This window comes from Dryobates pubescens (genome assembly GCF_014839835.1).
Source record: "Dryobates pubescens isolate bDryPub1 chromosome Z unlocalized genomic scaffold, bDryPub1.pri SUPER_Z_unloc_1, whole genome shotgun sequence".
NCBI lineage: Eukaryota > Metazoa > Chordata > Aves > Piciformes > Picidae > Dryobates > Dryobates pubescens.
In genome coordinates, this window is record NW_026530690.1 from 407806 (window position 1) to 423867 (window position 16062).

The 16062-nt window shown below is 69.6% G+C and overlaps 1 protein-coding gene across 1 annotated transcript; it reads right to left on the minus strand.

Moving 5' to 3' along the window:
* Positions 1–1920: 1920 nt before the first annotated feature.
* Positions 1921–8832, minus strand: ST8SIA3 (ST8 alpha-N-acetyl-neuraminide alpha-2,8-sialyltransferase 3). The gene is made up of 4 exons (XM_054179285.1): positions 8546–8832; positions 7575–7697; positions 2864–3421; positions 1921–2282 (listed from the first exon to the last, which is right to left on the minus strand). Exons 1-4 carry the CDS (start codon positions 8722–8724, stop codon positions 2000–2002), a joined length of 1143 nt encoding a protein of 380 aa, XP_054035260.1. The 5' UTR covers positions 8725–8832; the 3' UTR covers positions 1921–1999.
* Between the last annotated feature and the right edge of the window lie 7230 nt (positions 8833–16062).

Below are 16062 nucleotides of genomic sequence, written 5' to 3' on the forward strand. Positions count from 1 at the left end.
CCGGCAGCCAGGCCCCCCCCGGCAGTGCCCGAGCCCTGCCACCGTCCTGCTGCCATCCGGCGGGGCAGGGGGAGATGCCCTTCTGCTGGGGGCACCGGGGCAGGCTGTCCTCACGCTCTGCGGGGGCTGTGCCCAGCACAACCCTTCCCAGCTCCCTCCCCGCGCCACAGGCGGCCCCGGGCAGGACTCGTGTGGCACCAGCCGGCACAGCGAGAGTGCCAGGAGGCCCTGCCCGGCCGTGGCGGCACCGGGCAGGACTCGTGTGGCACCAGCCGGCACAGCGAGAGTGCCAGGAGGCCCTGCCCGGCCGCGGCGCCCCCGGGCAGCACGGGCAGGCGGAGCTCCCGGGAAAGCCGAGCCGGGGCGGGCAGCTGGGGGCAGGAACGGCGAGCCCCGAGCCCCGAACCCCGCCCCAGCACTCGACAGCCTTCGGAGAAGCAGAGGGCAGGAAAGGTGTGGGGAGAGCCACGGCCGGGGCGTGGGCACAGCAGGGGCACGGCCCCGGGGCGGGGCTGGCAGGGGCTGGGCACCGGGAGGTGCTCTGCCGCCCTGCTGCTGCGGGCTCCAGGGCTCCGTCCTCGCCTCCTCCACCCGCCCAGAGGTAGAGAGGCTGAGGAAGCTGTGCCAGGGCACGGTGCCCCCAGAGCTGCCCCTGCCTCCACACAACCCGGTCGGCAGCAGCGCTGGGGACCAGAAACGAGGCCACTGCTGGAGCGGGCTCTGGACTCAGAGGTGGGAATGAGGACGTTTGGTGCCTGCAGTTCCTCCTCCCTGCACTCCTGCCCTGCCCACTTCCCGCTGAGAACTGCCCCTGGCACCTGCCCCCGTGGCTGCTCCACCACTGGCTGCCCCACTGCTGGTAACTGGGCTGTGCCCGCTGCCCACGGCCCTGGCAGCAGGGGGCACGTGGGGTGGGCAGCTTTGGGGGGGACACAGGCTGACACACAGAGCACTGAAGGGAGAAGCATCAGGAACCTCCTTGGTGCAGCTCTCTGGGGTGCCCATGGTGCCCACCAGCTCCTTGCCCCCCCGGCTGTGGGCTGCAGCTCCTGGCGGGGCCATGCCCGTGGGGACAGGGCAATGGGGAGCAGGGCTGGGTGCCAGGGCTGGGTGGGAGCCCTCCTGCTGCCTGCCCTTGTCAGAAGATGCAGAGGGCAGAGGCAAAGGGAGGTGCTGGAGGGGCAGGCTTTGAGGCCCTTCTCACCCAACACATCTCCGGGAGGAGGGCAGCCGGGGGTGGGCACGTCCCAGCCTGGCACATCGGCAGCAGGGCTCGGCCCAGGTCGGGTGAAAGCACTCCAAGAGCAGCAGAAGCACCAAGCTGAGGGCCAGGCCGGGGCAGAGCCTCCTCCTCCACACCGGTCTCTAGGAAAGCGTCCGGCTCAGGCCCTAGGAAAGGCTCCGGGCGGGGGGCGCAGGAGCGCCCCCAGGGGCCTGCGGTGCGGGGAGCCGAGGCAGGCTGCGGATGCTGAGCTGCGCAGAGCAACGGGGACAGAAGCAGCAACAAAACCTCTGGAAAGCAGCAGTTCCAGTCAGGATCAGCGTTCCCAGGCCGAAGTGGGGAGCAGGGCAGGAGAAACTGAGGCCATCCAGGGCAGGTCGCGGGTGCTGGGGCGGCAGAGGGCTCGCAAGCGCAGCCAGGGGCAGGTCTGGCGGGGCTCTGCGGAGAGGCTGGGGATGCTGCCCCCTCCCTGGGGCTGTCCGAGGCCAGGCGGGCTGAGGCCCGCTCCGGATGACCTCTAGGCTCCCTTCCGAGCCGAGCCGCTCCGGGATGCTCTGACCTGGGAGAGCAAAGCGGTGGAGAGCAGCCGGGGAGGCTGCTCCATGCCCCGCTCACCCGCGGCGGGCACCCAGCCCCCGGGGCAAGGCTCCGGGCTGGGGGGGGTGCACCGGGGGGGGGAAGGTTTCTCTGGGTGGGATCTCGTCAGCAGAACGCTTTGATGGGGGGCTCTGGGCACTTCTTGTAGACAATCATTTGGCACTTGGAAGAGTTTGGTCCTTAGGCACAGTGGGACAGGGTGAGCTTGGCCAGGCCCTCGCCGTGCATCCTGTAGAGCAGCTGGAACTCGGCGGGCAGCTGGTGGGACTCCTGCCACTTGGTGGTGAACTTGGTGCCCTTCTTGTCGTAGTAGTGGTAGGGGAGGTCCTCCCTGGTGTTGGGGTCGAAGCCGAAGGGCCAGAAGCCGTAGAGGTGAATCTCCTCGCAGATGGCAGAGGCCAGGGTGTACATCAGGATGCCGGTGCTGAGCCGCTTCGGGGACAGGTGCTTGTTCTTCCAGTACCTGCGGGGACACCGCGGGCACCTGAGGGCCTGCAGAGCTGCCAGGGCACGGGGGGCACGGCCACCTCAGCAGCACCCTGCCTGATGTCTCTCGTGGTTATCCTTGTGCCCGGGAAAGGACAGGGCACTGGCAGGGACCTTCAGGGTCCTGGGGTGACAGGATGGGTTGGGAGGGGTCTTCAAGGTCATAGAGCCATGGAATGGGTTGAGAGGGAGCTTCGAGGCCATGGAATGGGTCGGGCTGAAAGGGAGCTCCAAAGCTCATCCAGTCCAAGCTCCCTGCAGTCAGCAGGGACATCCCCAGCTAGCTCAGGCTGCCCAGGGCCTCACTCAGCTTCACCTCGAGTATCCCCAGGGAAGGAGCCTCAACCATCTCCCTGATCCTCCACTCCAGCCCTCGGGGTCAGCCACTGCAGGACTGTGATCTGGGTGGGTCTGGGGAGAGCAGGAGCCTCCACGAGCTTGTGGGCAGCCTGGTCCCTGGCAACGAAGGAGCCCGCGGGAGGTAGCTCCTGGGGCATCGGCAGCACTGCCAGGGAGGGAGGCACGGAGGGAGGGAGAGGGCAGGGCAGGAGCTCTCACCTGTTGACGTGCTGCATGATGTTCCCCGGCCAGGCCAGCTGCACCTTCAGCTGCCCCCTGTGCTCCACGAAGAAATCCACCAAGGTCCTGGTGACGGTGGCCGAGGTGTGGAAGAAGAAGGCCGGGATCCAGAGGATGGCGCCGTCCAGCTTCTTCAGGCCGAGGAAGAAGTTGTTGCGGTCCTGGATGGTGAGCAGGTTGTTGTAGTACTTCTCCAGGATGCTGGGGTTGAAGGTGGTCAGGTTGGTTTTGCGGCCCACGTCGCGCTGGAAGGCCTCGGTGGGGGCGAAGTTGCAGCGGAAGACGAAGTCGGCGGCGTCGATGCGGGGCCCGCAGCGGCTGCCGGTCAGGATGCCGCCGTTGCCCACCACGGCGCAGACGTTGTGGTGGCGCTGCTGCAGCGGCGACACCTCCGGCAGCAGCGAGCGGAAGCTGCTGCTCACCGAGAACACGTACTTGTGGCTCGAGTAGTCGTAGTGCAGCAGCTGCCCCACTCGCACGCTGCCCCGAGTCAGCGAGAAGTTCTTCACCACGTCCACCTGCGCCAGCAGCTCCTGCCTGCAGCACAGGGGGAGAGAGACTGGGGCTGGGGGCTCAGGGGCACAGAGCACAGCCCCCTGCACCAGCAGCTCCTGCCTGCAGCACAGGGGGAGACTGAGGCTGGGGCTGGGGGCTCAGGGGCACAGAGCACAGCCCCCTGCACCAGCAGCTCCTGCCTGCAGCACAGGGGGAGACTGGGGCTGGGGGCTCAGGGGCACAGAGCACAGAGCACAGCCCCTGCTGCAGCAGCTCCTGCCTGCAGCACAGGGGGAGACTGGGGCTGGGGGCTCAGGGGCACAGAGCACAGCCCCCTGCTGCAGCAGCTCCTGCCTGCAGCACAGGGGGAGACTGGGGCTGGGGGCTCAGGGGCACAGAGCACAGAGCACAGCCCCCTGCTGCAGCAGCTCCTGCCTGCAGCACAGGGGGAGACTGGGGCTGGGGGCTCAGGGGCACAGAGCACAGCCCCCTGCACCAGCAGCTCCTGCCTGCAGCACAGGAGGAGACTGGGGCTGGGGGCTCAGGGGCACAGAGCACAGAGCACAGCCCCCTGCTGCAGCAGCTCCTGCCTGCAGCACAGGGAGAGACTGGGGCTGGGGCTGGGGGCTCAGGGGCACAGAGCACAGCCCCCTGCTGCAGCAGCTCCTGCCTGCAGCACAGGGGGAGACTGGGGCTGGGGGCTCAGGGGCACAGAGCACAGCCCCCTGCTGCAGCAGCTCCTGCCTGCAGCACAGGGAGAGACTGAGGCTGGGGCTGGGGGCTCAGGGGCACAGAGCACAGCCCCCTGCTGCAGCAGCTCCTGCCTGCAGCACAGGGGGAGACTGGGGCTGGGGGCTCAGGGGCACAGAGCACAGCCCCCTGCACCAGCAGCTCCTGCCTGCAGCACAGGGGGAGAGAGACTGGGGCTGGGGGCTCAGGGGCACAGAGCACAGACCCCTGCTGCAGCAGCTCCTGCCTGCAGCACAGGGGGAGACTGGGGCTGGGGGCTCAGGGGCACAGAGCACAGCCCCCTGCGCCAGCAGCTCCTGCCTGCAGCACAGGGGGAGAGAGACTGGGGCTGGGGGCTCAGGGGCACAGAGCACAGCCCCCTGCACCAGCAGCTCCTGCCTGCAGCACAGGGGGAGACTGAGGCTGGGGCTGGGGGCTCAGGGGCACAGAGCACAGCCCCCTGCACCAGCAGCTCCTGCCTGCAGCACAGGGGGAGACTGGGGCTGGGGGCTCAGGGGCACAGAGCACAGAGCACAGCCCCTGCTGCAGCAGCTCCTGCCTGCAGCACAGGGGGAGACTGGGGCTGGGGGCTCAGGGGCACAGAGCACAGCCCCCTGCTGCAGCAGCTCCTGCCTGCAGCACAGGGGGAGACTGGGGCTGGGGGCTCAGGGGCACAGAGCACAGAGCACAGCCCCCTGCTGCAGCAGCTCCTGCCTGCAGCACAGGGGGAGACTGGGGCTGGGGGCTCAGGGGCACAGAGCACAGCCCCCTGCACCAGCAGCTCCTGCCTGCAGCACAGGAGGAGACTGGGGCTGGGGGCTCAGGGGCACAGAGCACAGAGCACAGCCCCCTGCTGCAGCAGCTCCTGCCTGCAGCACAGGGAGAGACTGGGGCTGGGGCTGGGGGCTCAGGGGCACAGAGCACAGCCCCCTGCTGCAGCAGCTCCTGCCTGCAGCACAGGGGGAGACTGGGGCTGGGGGCTCAGGGGCACAGAGCACAGCCCCCTGCTGCAGCAGCTCCTGCCTGCAGCACAGGGAGAGACTGAGGCTGGGGCTGGGGGCTCAGGGGCACAGAGCACAGCCCCCTGCTGCAGCAGCTCCTGCCTGCAGCACAGGGGGAGACTGGGGCTGGGGGCTCAGGGGCACAGAGCACAGCCCCCTGCACCAGCAGCTCCTGCCTGCAGCACAGGGGGAGAGAGACTGGGGCTGGGGGCTCAGGGGCACAGAGCACAGACCCCTGCTGCAGCAGCTCCTGCCTGCAGCACAGGAAGAGACTGGGGCTGGGGGCTCAGGGGCACAGAGCACAGCCCCCTGCTGCAGCAGCTCCTGCCTGCAGCACAGGGGGAGACTGGGGCTGGGGGCTCAGGGGCACAGAGCACAGGGTCAGAGGATCACAGCTCACACTCATGTGCTGCAGGAGCTCCTGTCTGCAACAGGGGAAGAGGGGAACTGGGGCTGGGGGCAGAGCATCACAGGATGTAAGGGGCAGGAAGGGACCTCAGGAGATCTTCGAGTCCAGCCCCCTGCCAGAGCAGCAGCACAGAGCCCAGCACAGGGCACACAGAACACATCCAGACAGGGCTGGGAAGGCTCCAGAGCAGGAGACTCCACAACCTCTCTGGGCAGCCTGCTCCAGGCCTCTGGCAGCCTCCCAGGCCAGAAGTTCCTCCTCAGCTTGAGCTGCAACCTCCTGGGCTGCACTTTCCATCCCTTGCCCCTTGGCCTAGCCCAGGGTACAGCTGAGCAGAGCCTGGCCCTGGCCCTTCCTGGATGGGAATGGGGGAGCTGGCTGCTGCTGGAGCCTTGGGTGGGAATGGGGGAGCTGGCTGCTGCTGGAGCCTTGGGTGGGAATGGGGGAGCTGGCTGCTGCTGGAGCCTTGGGTGGGAATGGGGGAGCTGGCTCCTGCTGGAGCCTTGGGTGGGAATGGGGGAGCTGGCTCCTGCTGGAGCCTTGGGTGGGAATGGGGGAGCTGGCTCCTGCTGGAGCCTTGGGTGGGAATGCAGCAAATACTTCCTGGCCTAGGAATGCCAAAGCCAAGTGGCTGTGTCCCTGTGGCATCCCTTAATGCCCTCGCTGGGCATCGCCTCGCTGGGGGCCACTTAGAGCCCAACCCTGCCCAGGCCTTTCCCTAGCAGGGCCCAAAATTAGCAACCCCATGCCACTGCCTGCTCCTGCTGGTGGAAAGCTCCCAGCCTCCTCCCAGCTCCCATCCTGCACTACCTCAGCCTTAATGGAGTCCCTCTGGTGCCCTCCTGATGGGTTCTGGCCCGGGGACAAATGCAGAGGCAGCTCCTGAGGCATTAGCTGGAGTCACCAGGGGGGTGGCACAGAGCTAGGCAGGAGCTGGTGGTGCCAGGGATGAGGCAATGCTGCTGCCACAGCAGCTGGAGAGGGCCTGGGGAAGGGGTGAGGCAGGCCCGGTGCCACCTCCTCGCTGTGCTCCAGGGCTCCTGAGTGGAGTGGGCAGAGCCTGTGGGCATGAGAGTGGCATCGAGCCCAGGCCCTGCCTGCCAGCCCTGTCTGGTGGCAGAGTTCCTGCTTCTCTGCTGGGACATTGGAAAGGAGTCACCAAGGGCAAGAGGGCTCCAGCTGCCCTGGGGGAGGTTGAGGTTGGCCATGAGGAACAACTTCTGCCCCCAGAGGGTTGCCCAGGCCGGACCCAGGCTGCCCAGGGCTGTGGTGGAGTCTCCATCCCTGGAGGGCTTTTAAAGCTCCACCCCCCAAGCAGTGCCAGTGTCACCCAGGCTGGCAGGGCTGCAGCTTGAGCCCCCAGCAGTGCCAGTGTCACCCAGGCTGGCAGGGCTGCAGCTTGAGCCCCCAGCAGTGCCAGTGTCACCCAGGCTGGCAGGGCTGCAGCTTGAGCCCCCAGCAGTGCCAGTGTCACCCAGGCTGGCAGGGCTGCAGCTTGAGCCCCCAGCAGTGCCAGTGTCACCCAGGCTGGCAGGGCTGCAGCTTGAGCCCCCAGCAGTGCCAGTGTCACCCAGGCTGGCAGGGCTGCAGCTTGAGCCCCCAGCAGTGCCAGTGTCACCCAGGCTGGCAGGGCTGCAGCTTGAGCCCCCAGCAGTGCCAGTGTCACTTGCAGCTGGGAGCAGTGGGTCAAATTCTGCTGGGGACCACAGCCTGGCATCACCTGCAGCTGGGGGCAGTGGGTCACATTCTGCTGGGGACCACAGCCAGGCATCACCTGCAGCTGGGGGCAGTGGGTCACATTCTGCTGGGGACCACAGCCTGGCATCACCTGCTGCTGGGAGCAGTGGGTCACATGCTGCTGGGGACCACAGCCTGGCATCACCTGCAGCTGGGGGCAGTGGGTCACAGCCTGCAGCGAGCTGCCAGCGCCTGGGCAGAGGCTGTGGTGCAGCTCCTGCCGCCCAGCACCACAGGGGCCCAGCGCTGCCCCCGGTGGCAGTGAGGCCATGCTGGGGGAGGGAGGGCGCAGCCCGCGGCCGGGCCGGCAGGGTCCTACCTCTGCTGGGCGAAGGCTGTGCGGTTGAAGGTCCAGCGGGAAGGCTTCTCCTGCAGCTCCTGGCTCAGCGAGTTGGTGATGGGCACGAAGGAAGGGTCCAGGAACTTCAGCGCCAGCTGCGACCTGGCGGCCCCCCGGGGACGGGCGGACGGACAGACGGACACAGACCCGCAGCCGTTACCGGCACGGCCCCGGGGCGGCCGCTTCAGCACCGCGGACAGCGCCAGCGCCCCGGCGGCGTGCGCCGGGAGGGAGAGGCATGGACCGGGACGGACCGGGCCTGGGGTGGCATGGACCGGGCAGCACCGGGCTGCAGTGGGCCCTACCGGGCTGTACCGAGCTGTGCCGGGCTGCACAAGGCTCTACCGGGCCGCACCGAGCCACATCGAGCTGCTTCTCTTTCCACGCTCCCGGCCCTGTCCCTCCCCGGTACGGCAGGCCCCGGTACGGCAGGCCCCGGTACGGGGGCGGGGGGCGGGCAGGGGCTGCGCCGAGCGGTTGGGCCTTGCCCCGGGGACTGCACCGCGGAAGGGGGGGGGCGGGGGGAAAGAGATGGGAAAGGAAAGCGTGGGAAGGGATGGGGGAGGGGAGGGATGGGGGAGGGAGGGGAAGGGATGGGGAAGGGGGAAGGGAAAGGATGGGGGAAGGGAAGGGATGGGGAAGGGATGGGGAAGGGATGGGAAGGGGGAAGGGATGGGGAAGGGATGGGAAGGGGGAAGGGATGGGAAGGGAAGGGAAGGGATGGGAAGGGGGAAGGGATGGGGAAGGGAAGGGAAGGGAAGGGAAGGGAAGGGAAGGGAAGGGAAGGGAAGGGAAGGGAAGGGAAGGGAAGGGAAGGGAAGGGAAGGGAAGGGAAGGGAAGGGAAGGGAAGGGAAGGGAAGGGAAGGGAAGGGAAGGGAAGGGAAGGGAAGGGAAGGGAAGGGAAGGGAAGGGAAGGGAAGGGAAGGGGGGCTCCCCCCTGCCCCCTCACCTGAATCCCGCGTGGAACATGTACATGCGGGGCCCCCCCGGGCCGGCGGCGCGGGGCGCCCCGAAGATGTTGTCCTTCTTCAGCGAGACGTAGCTGATGAGGGAGAGGATGAGGAGGGCGATGCTGAGCATCACCAGCCCCAGCACGCTGGCCACCCGCACCATCCTGCAGCTCCTCATGCCGGGGGGGCCCCGCGCCTGCCCGTCTGCGGGGGGGGGGGTCCGGAGGGGGCACTACATGGAACGGCGGCGGCGGGGCCGGTACCGGCGGCAGCCGGCGAGAAAATGGAGGGAGGGAGGGAGGAAGGGAGGAGAGAGGGAGGGAGGAAGGGAGGGAGCGGCGAGATGAAATGGCAGCCGGTAGCGGCCGCCCCGGCCCCGCAGCCTCGGCAGCGCCCGAGGGCCCCCCCCAGCCCGCAACCGGCCGCCCCCCACCCCCGCAACCTGCCCCCCCCAGCCCGCAACCGGCCCCCCCGGCAAGCCCTCAACCGCCCCCCCCACCCCCGCAACCTGCCCCCCCCGGCAAGCCCTCAACCTGCCCCCCCAGCCCGCAACCTGCCCCCCCCGCCCCCGCAACCTGCCCCCCCCGGCAAGCCCTCAACCTGCCCCCCCAGCCCGCAACCTGCCCCCCCCGCCCCCGCAACCTGCCCCCCCAGCCCGCAACCTGCCCCCCCCCGCCCCCGCAACCTGCCCCCCCAGCCCGCAACCTGCCCCCCCGGCAAGCCCTCAACCTGCCCCCCCCCCTCCCCCCCGCAACCTGCCCCCCCCCCCCCCGCAACCTGCCCCCCCCGGCAAGCCCTCAACCTGCCCCCCCCAGCCCGCAACCTGCCCCCCCCGCCCCCGCAGCCCCGCAGAGTGTGGCATCAGCCCCAGGGTGCCCCCTGACAGCCCCACCGTGCCCCCCAGCAGCCCTGGTACCCCCTCGGCAGAGCCGGGGTGCCCTCTGATGGCCCAGGTGTGCCCCACAACACCCCCAGTGTGCCCTCTGACAGCCCCAGTAGCCCCCTGACTGTCCCAGGCTGGGGCAGAGCTGGGTGAGGGCAGAGCTGGGTGAGGGTTGGGGCAGAGCTGGGTGAGGACTGGGGCAGAGCTGGGTGAGGGCAGAGCTGGGTGAGGGTTGGGGCAGAGCTGGGTGGGGGCAGAGCTGGGTGAGCGCAGAGCTGGGTGAGGGCTGGGGCAGAGCTGGGTGAGGGCAGAGCTGGCTGAGGGCAGAGCTGGGTGAGGGCTGGGGCAGAGCTGGGTGAGGGCAGAGCTGGGTGAGGGCAGAGCTGGGTGAGGGCAGAGCTGGCTGAGGGCAGAGCTGGCTGAGGGCAGAGCTGGCTGAGGGCTGGGGCAGAGCTGGCTGAGGGCAGAGCTGGCTGAGGGCTGGGGCAGAGCTGGCTGAGGGCAGAGCTGGGTGAGGGAGCTCCGTGGCCGTGCTGAGCCCCCAGGCTCGCCCCCCGCCGCCTCCCTGGCCCCGTCCCCGCCTTGCCCTGCCGCTGGCCTTGCCCCGGCAGTGACTCCAAGGCCATTCGCTGCTGCTGCCTAACGAGCTCCGGGGCTAACGACTCCCAAATTACTCGCAGGGAGATCTTTCTTTTACTTAAAGTGGGTGAAAAAAATGGGGGGCGAGAGGGAGGGGGGCGGGAGAGGTGGGGGCTGGGAGCTCCAAGCCTGCCCACCCAGCAAGGGGGAACTTCTCCGGCCAGCAGCCGGGAGAGGCTCCGAGCCCCTCTCATCCGTTTTGTTGTGCTCTATTGCATTAAAGGAGCTCTCAGCTCAGGTTTGTCTTCGTTAGGGTCACCAAATGAATTCGGGAGGCTTTAATCTCTTTAGAGGTGATGAATGAGAGCTTTAATCGGCCCTGAGCAGCGGCAGCAAAGCCCTGGAGCAAGGGAGGGAGGAGAAGGTGAGAGCTTGGCTGGGCTCTTGCTCCTGGGGGCTCTGCTCCTGGGGGCTCTGCTCCTGGGGGCTCTGCTCCTGGGGGCTCTGCTCCTGGGGGCTCTGCTCCTGGGGGCTCTGCTCCTGGGCCGTGCTGGGGCTGAGGAGAGCAGAGCTGGGCTGGGGCTGAGCCACTGGTTCAGAGCACCTCCTGCGGACTCAGAGAGCAGGAATCATGGCAAGGGGTTGGGTGGGAAAGACCTCCAAGGTCGGCAGGTCCGACAGCAGCCCAGCACCTCCATGCCACCAAGCTCTAGGGTCATGGAGGCTGGAGAAGACCTCCAGGGGGATCTCAGTGCAGCCATCAACCCAACACCTCCATGGACACCAAACGTGGGGTGCAGAGAGCCCTGAGCTGTGCTTTGGGGTCCTGGGAGAGAGCCCTGAGCTGTGCTTTGGGGTCCTGGGAGAGAGCCCTGAGCTGTGCTTTGGGGTCCTGGGAGAGAGCCCTGAGCTGTGCTTTGGGGTTCTGGGAGAGAGCCCTGAGCTGTGCTTTGGGGATCTGGGAGCCCTGAGCTGTGCTTTGGGGATCTGGGAGCCCTGAGCTGTGCTTTGGGGTCCTGGGAGCCCTGAGCTGTGCTTTGGGGATCTGGGAGAGAGCCCTGAGCTGTGCTTTGGGGTCCTGGGAGAGAGCCCTGAGCTGTGCTTTGGGGTCCTGGGAGAGAGCCCTGAGCTGTGCTTTGGGGTTCTGGGAGAGAGCCCTGAGCTGTGCTTTGGGGATCTGGGAGCCCTGAGCTGTGCTTTGGGGATCTGGGAGCCCTGAGCTGTGCTTTGGGGATCTGGGAGCCCTGAGCTGTGCTTTGGGGTTCTGGGAGCTCTGAGCTGTGCTTTGGGGTTCTGGGAGAGAGCCCTGAGCTGTGCTTTGGGGTCCTGGGAGCCCTGAGCTGTGCTTTGGGGTCCTGGGAGCCCTGAGCTGTAGTCTGGGGTCCTGGGGTGGGTTTGGCTGGGCAGGGGGAGCTGGGGGGCAGGGTGGGATCAATTTTCCTGCCCCTCCTCACTCTGCATGGGGAGGTGCTGAGGAAGAGCAGGCAGAGGCCTCCCCTGCCTCTCCCCGGGGCTCCTTCCCTCTCCTGCTCTGAAATTGGCAAGGCCTGGATCGATTTTTGCCTCTTTTCAGGGCAGGGGAAATTGCAGATTGGAGCTGACTGCGGAGGAGGAGATGGATGAGAGGAGCTGGAGCTCAGCCCCTGCGGGGGAGACGAATGCAGCTCCAGGGCTGCTGCTGCTGCTCCCCTTCCATCCTTCCTTCCTTCCTTCCTTCCTTCCCCCCGGGCTGAGCTGGAGGGCCCCCGCGGGGGGTGCTGCGGCTGCCAGTGCCAGCTAGCAGCCGCGGGGGGTGGCACACTGCAAGATGCCCGGGGGGGGTGCCCGGGCAAGCAGGATGGCTGCTCCCTGCCCCTCCCCAGCGCTGCTGGTGGCCGCAGCAGGCTGCCCTGAGCTCCAAACCCCGGCTGGGACGGTGCCAGGCGCGGGGCAGCTCCCGCCTCCGGGCCAGGCTCTGCCCAGCCTCAGTGCCAAACATTTCTCCCTTCTCTCCACCCTCAGTCTCCCTCTTGGAGTCCAAACCCTCCCCCCCGGGCCTGCCACAACCAGGCCCTGCCCGAAAGTCTGCCCCCAGCCTCCTGAGCAGCTCCAAGGAGACCTCCAGCTGCTGTTGAGTGCTTGCAGAAGCAGGATCCTGAAGGGCTCTTCCAGCCCCTTCCATGATTCCAGGACCCTGAAGCTCCCTCCCCCCCCACTCCACGATTCCATGCTGTGGTTCCTGGCTCGTAGGCAGGGCTGGGTGCCCAGAGTGCTGCCAGCTGGCTGCAGGACCCTGGGGCTCAGCTGGTCCTTGAGGGCCCTTTGGAGCTGGCATTCTGTGCTCCTGTGCCGTCAGGGGCACTGCTCTGGGCTGGAACCTCCTTCCCTGGCCCTGCAGAGCTGCCCCAGGGCCACCCTTTGGCCCGTGCCAGGCTGGCAGCCCCAGGAGGGACACCTCAGTCCCTGTGCCCCTTTCAGGCTGCTCCCCTTCTGCCCTGCCCTGCAGCTCGGGAGGAGCACAGAGGTCTCCGGGAGCGCCGCAGGCCAGGAGGAGCTCTGCTGCCACTCGGGTATCGATCAGCGGCTCCGCTGCTCCCCCCGGCCCTGGCCCTGGCCCTGGCCCTGCCCCTGCCCCTGCCCCTGCCCCGGCCCCTGCCCCTGCCCCTGCCCCTGCCGCCTGCTTTGTGCTGCCTCCTGCTGCAGCTTTCCCAGGCGCTGCCCTGCCTCCCGCGGCCCCCCCCGGCTCCTGCCTGCCCCCCGGCTCCTCCTGCCTGCCCCCCCGGCTCCTCCTGCCTGCCCCCCGGCTCCTCCTGCCTGCCCCCCCCGGCTCCTCCTGCCTGCCCCCCGGCTCCTCCTGCCTGCCCCCCCGGCTCCTCCTGCCCCCCCGGCTCCTCCTGCCCCCCCGGCTCCTCCTGCCTGCCCCCCCGGCTCCTCCTGCCTGCCCCCCGGCTCCTCCTGCCTGCCCCCCCGGCTCCTCCTGCCTGCCCCCCGGCTCCTCCTGCCTGCCCCCCCCGGCTCCTCCTGCCTGCCCCCCCGGCTCCTCCTGCCTGCCCCCCGGCTCCTCCTGCCTGCCCCCCCCGGCTCCTCCTGCCTGCCCCCCGGCTCCTCCTGCCCCCCCGGCTCCTCCTGCCTGCCCCCCCGGCTCCTGCCTGCCCCCCGGCTCCTCCTGCCTGCCCCCCCGGCTCCTCCTGCCTGCCCCCCCGGCTCCTGCCTGCCCCCCGGTTCCTCCTGCCTGCCCCCCGGCTCCTCCTGCCCCCCCGGCTCCTCCTGCCTGCCCCCCCGGCTCCTCCTGCCTGCCCCCCCGGCTCCTCCTGCCTGCCCCCCCGGCTCCTGCCTGCCCCCCGGCTCCTCCTGCCTGCCCCCCCGGCTCCTCCTGCCTGCCCCCCCGGCTCCTCCTGCCTGCCCCCTGGCTCCTCCTGCCCCCCGGCTCCTCCTGCCTGCCCCCCCGGCTCCTGCCTGCCCCCCGGCTCCTCCTGCCTGCCCCCCCGGCTCCTCCTGCCTGCCCCCCGGCTCCTCCTGCCTGCCCCCCCGGCTCCTGCCTGCCCCCCGGCTCCTCCTGCCTGCCCCCCCGGCTCCTCCTGCCTGCCTCCCCAGGCCCCCCTGCCCCCCGTGCCTTGGCTTTGCTCCCCACACTCTGCCTGCAACTTAACTGCCTTTCCCTTTCCCTTTCCCGTTCCCGTTCCCTTCCCCCTTTCCCCTTCCCTTCCCCCTTCCCCCTTTCCTTCCCCCTTCCCTTCCCTTTCCCCTTCCCCTTCCCCTTCCCCTTCCCTCTTTCCCCTTCCCATCCCAGGGGATGCCATGGGAGGCTGGCAGGCAGGACGAGGCCAGGGCAGCAGCAGCTCTGCTGGGAGCAGAGTCCATGCTGGCAGCAGGTTGGCACAGCCCCGACGTGCCCAGCCGATGCCCTGCTGCTGCCAGCAGCTGCCCCCCAGGGCCGGGGAGCTGCCCCTCAGCCCTTCCGCAGGGGGGGGATCGATCCGGGGGTCGCAGCCCGGCGGCTGCCGGCGCCGGGAACAAAGGAAGCGGCGGAGGAGGGCCGCAGGCCGGCGGAGCTTTCCCACGGGAACCGACGGCTGCTGCCCGCCGGGACCCGCCCGGGGCCGCCCCCAGCCCCGGCCCGAGCCCCGGAGCCGGCTCCCCACGGCGGCATCCCCAGCCCTGCCCCTGCCCTGCCCCTGCCGGGGGCGCCCCCAGCCCTGGACCCCGACCCCACGGCGGCATCCCCAGCCCTGCCCCTGCCGGGGGCGCCCCCAGGCCTGGACCCCGACCCCACGGCGGCATCCCCAGCCCTGCCCCTGCCGGGGGCGCCCCCAGCCCTGGACCCCGACCCCACGGCGGCATCCCCAGCCCTGCCCCAGCCCTGCCCCTGCCGGGGGCGCCCCCAGCGCCGCGGGGGGCTGCAGCGGTCTCTGCTCTTTATTGGGACACAAGGGACATGCAGGGGGCCTGGTGGCTTCTCCAGAGGCTCTCCAGCACGGAGCAGCTCCGAGGTCCTCCACGAGGTCCTGAGGTGCAAGACCAGAGAGATTTCTGGAAGCTGCTTCTGGCCTTGCTTCCACTGAGCCCCCCAGAGGTCCACCTGAAGGCTTGGAGAGGGCTGGAAGCCACCTCCAAGGTCTGCCAGAAGCTCCTCAGGTGGAGGTGGTTCCGGAGGCCACCAGCGCTGGCAGGGCAGGAGGAGGTCCAGGAGGGCACAGCCAAGGTCCTAAGAGGTCCACCTGAAGGCGTGGAGGGGGCGGGAAGCCGCCTCCAAGGGTGCCTGGCAGCCTCTTCAGGCCCATCTGGAGGTGGGCACGGAGGCCACCCGCAGTGGGAGACCTCTTCCAAGCACGAGAAGGTCCACGAGGGCACAGGGCACGGCCGAGGAGGGCACAGCTGAGGTGCCAAGAGGTCCACCTGAAGGCTGGGAGAGGGTTGGAAGCCACCTCCAAGGTCTTCTAGAAGCTTCTTAGGTACCATCTGGGTGTGGTTCTGGAAGCCACCAGCGCTGGGAGAGCAGGAGCTGGTCCAAGAGGGCACAGGGGCACGGCAGGGGAGGGCACAGCCAAGGTGCCAGGAGGTCCACCTGAAGCTCCACGCCAGGTTCCACCTTCAGGAGACCTTTTGGGGGTCTCCAGCTCTCCACCTGGAGGTCTTCCTCCAAGCCTGGGCTGAGCCTTGGGGGTGAGGAAGCAGCTCCTGGAGGAAGCACCCTGAGGAGCCAGCTGGAGGCCCTCGGGTGGGCACCAGGAGCAGGTCCACGGCCAGCCTGGCATCTCCAGGGGCAGGAGCCCAAGGGGGAGAAGCTTCCTGGGGAGGACATCCAAGGGCCTTGGGTTGGTCTCTTATGCTCCTGGGCAGGAGCTCCAGGGAGGCCTCAGCCACCTTGGGCACCTGCTGGCATCTGCCACCTGCTGCCAACTGCCAGGGAGGGCAGGGCAGGAACTCCACAGGCGGACAGGAAGGCACCAGAGGTGGGCAGGAGGTGCCCAGGGCCAGCTGTCGGGGGAGGGGTGCCCAGGGCAGGGTGCCAAGGGGTGCCCAGGGCTGGGTGCCAGGGGGTGCCCAGGGTGGGGTGCCAGGGGGTGGGCAGGGCAGGGTGCCAGGGGGTGCCCAGGGCGGGGTGCCAGGGGGTGCGCAGGGCGGGGTGCCAGGGGGTGCCCAGGGCGGGGTGCCAGGGGGTGCGCAGGGCAGGGTGCCAGGGGGTGCCCAGGGCGGGGTGCCAGGGGGTGCCCAGGGCTGGGTGCCAGGGGGTGCCCAGGGCGGGGTGCCAGGGGGTGCCCAGGGCTGGGTGCCAGGGGATGCCCAGGGCAGGGTGCCAAGGGGTGCCCAGGGCTGGGTGCCAGGGGGTGCCCAGGGCAGGGTGCCAGGGGGGGCGCAGGGCAGGGTGCCAGGGGGTGCCCAGGGCTGGGTGCCAGGGGGTGCCCAGGGCTGGGTGCCAGGGGGTGCGCAGGGCGGGGTGCCAGGGGGGGCGCAGGGCAGGGTGCCAGGGGGGGCCCAGGGCAGGGTGCCAGGGGGTGCCCAGGGGGTGCCGGGGTGCCAGGGGTGCCCAGGGCGGGGTGCCAGGGGTGCGCAGGGCAGGGTGCCAGGGGGTGC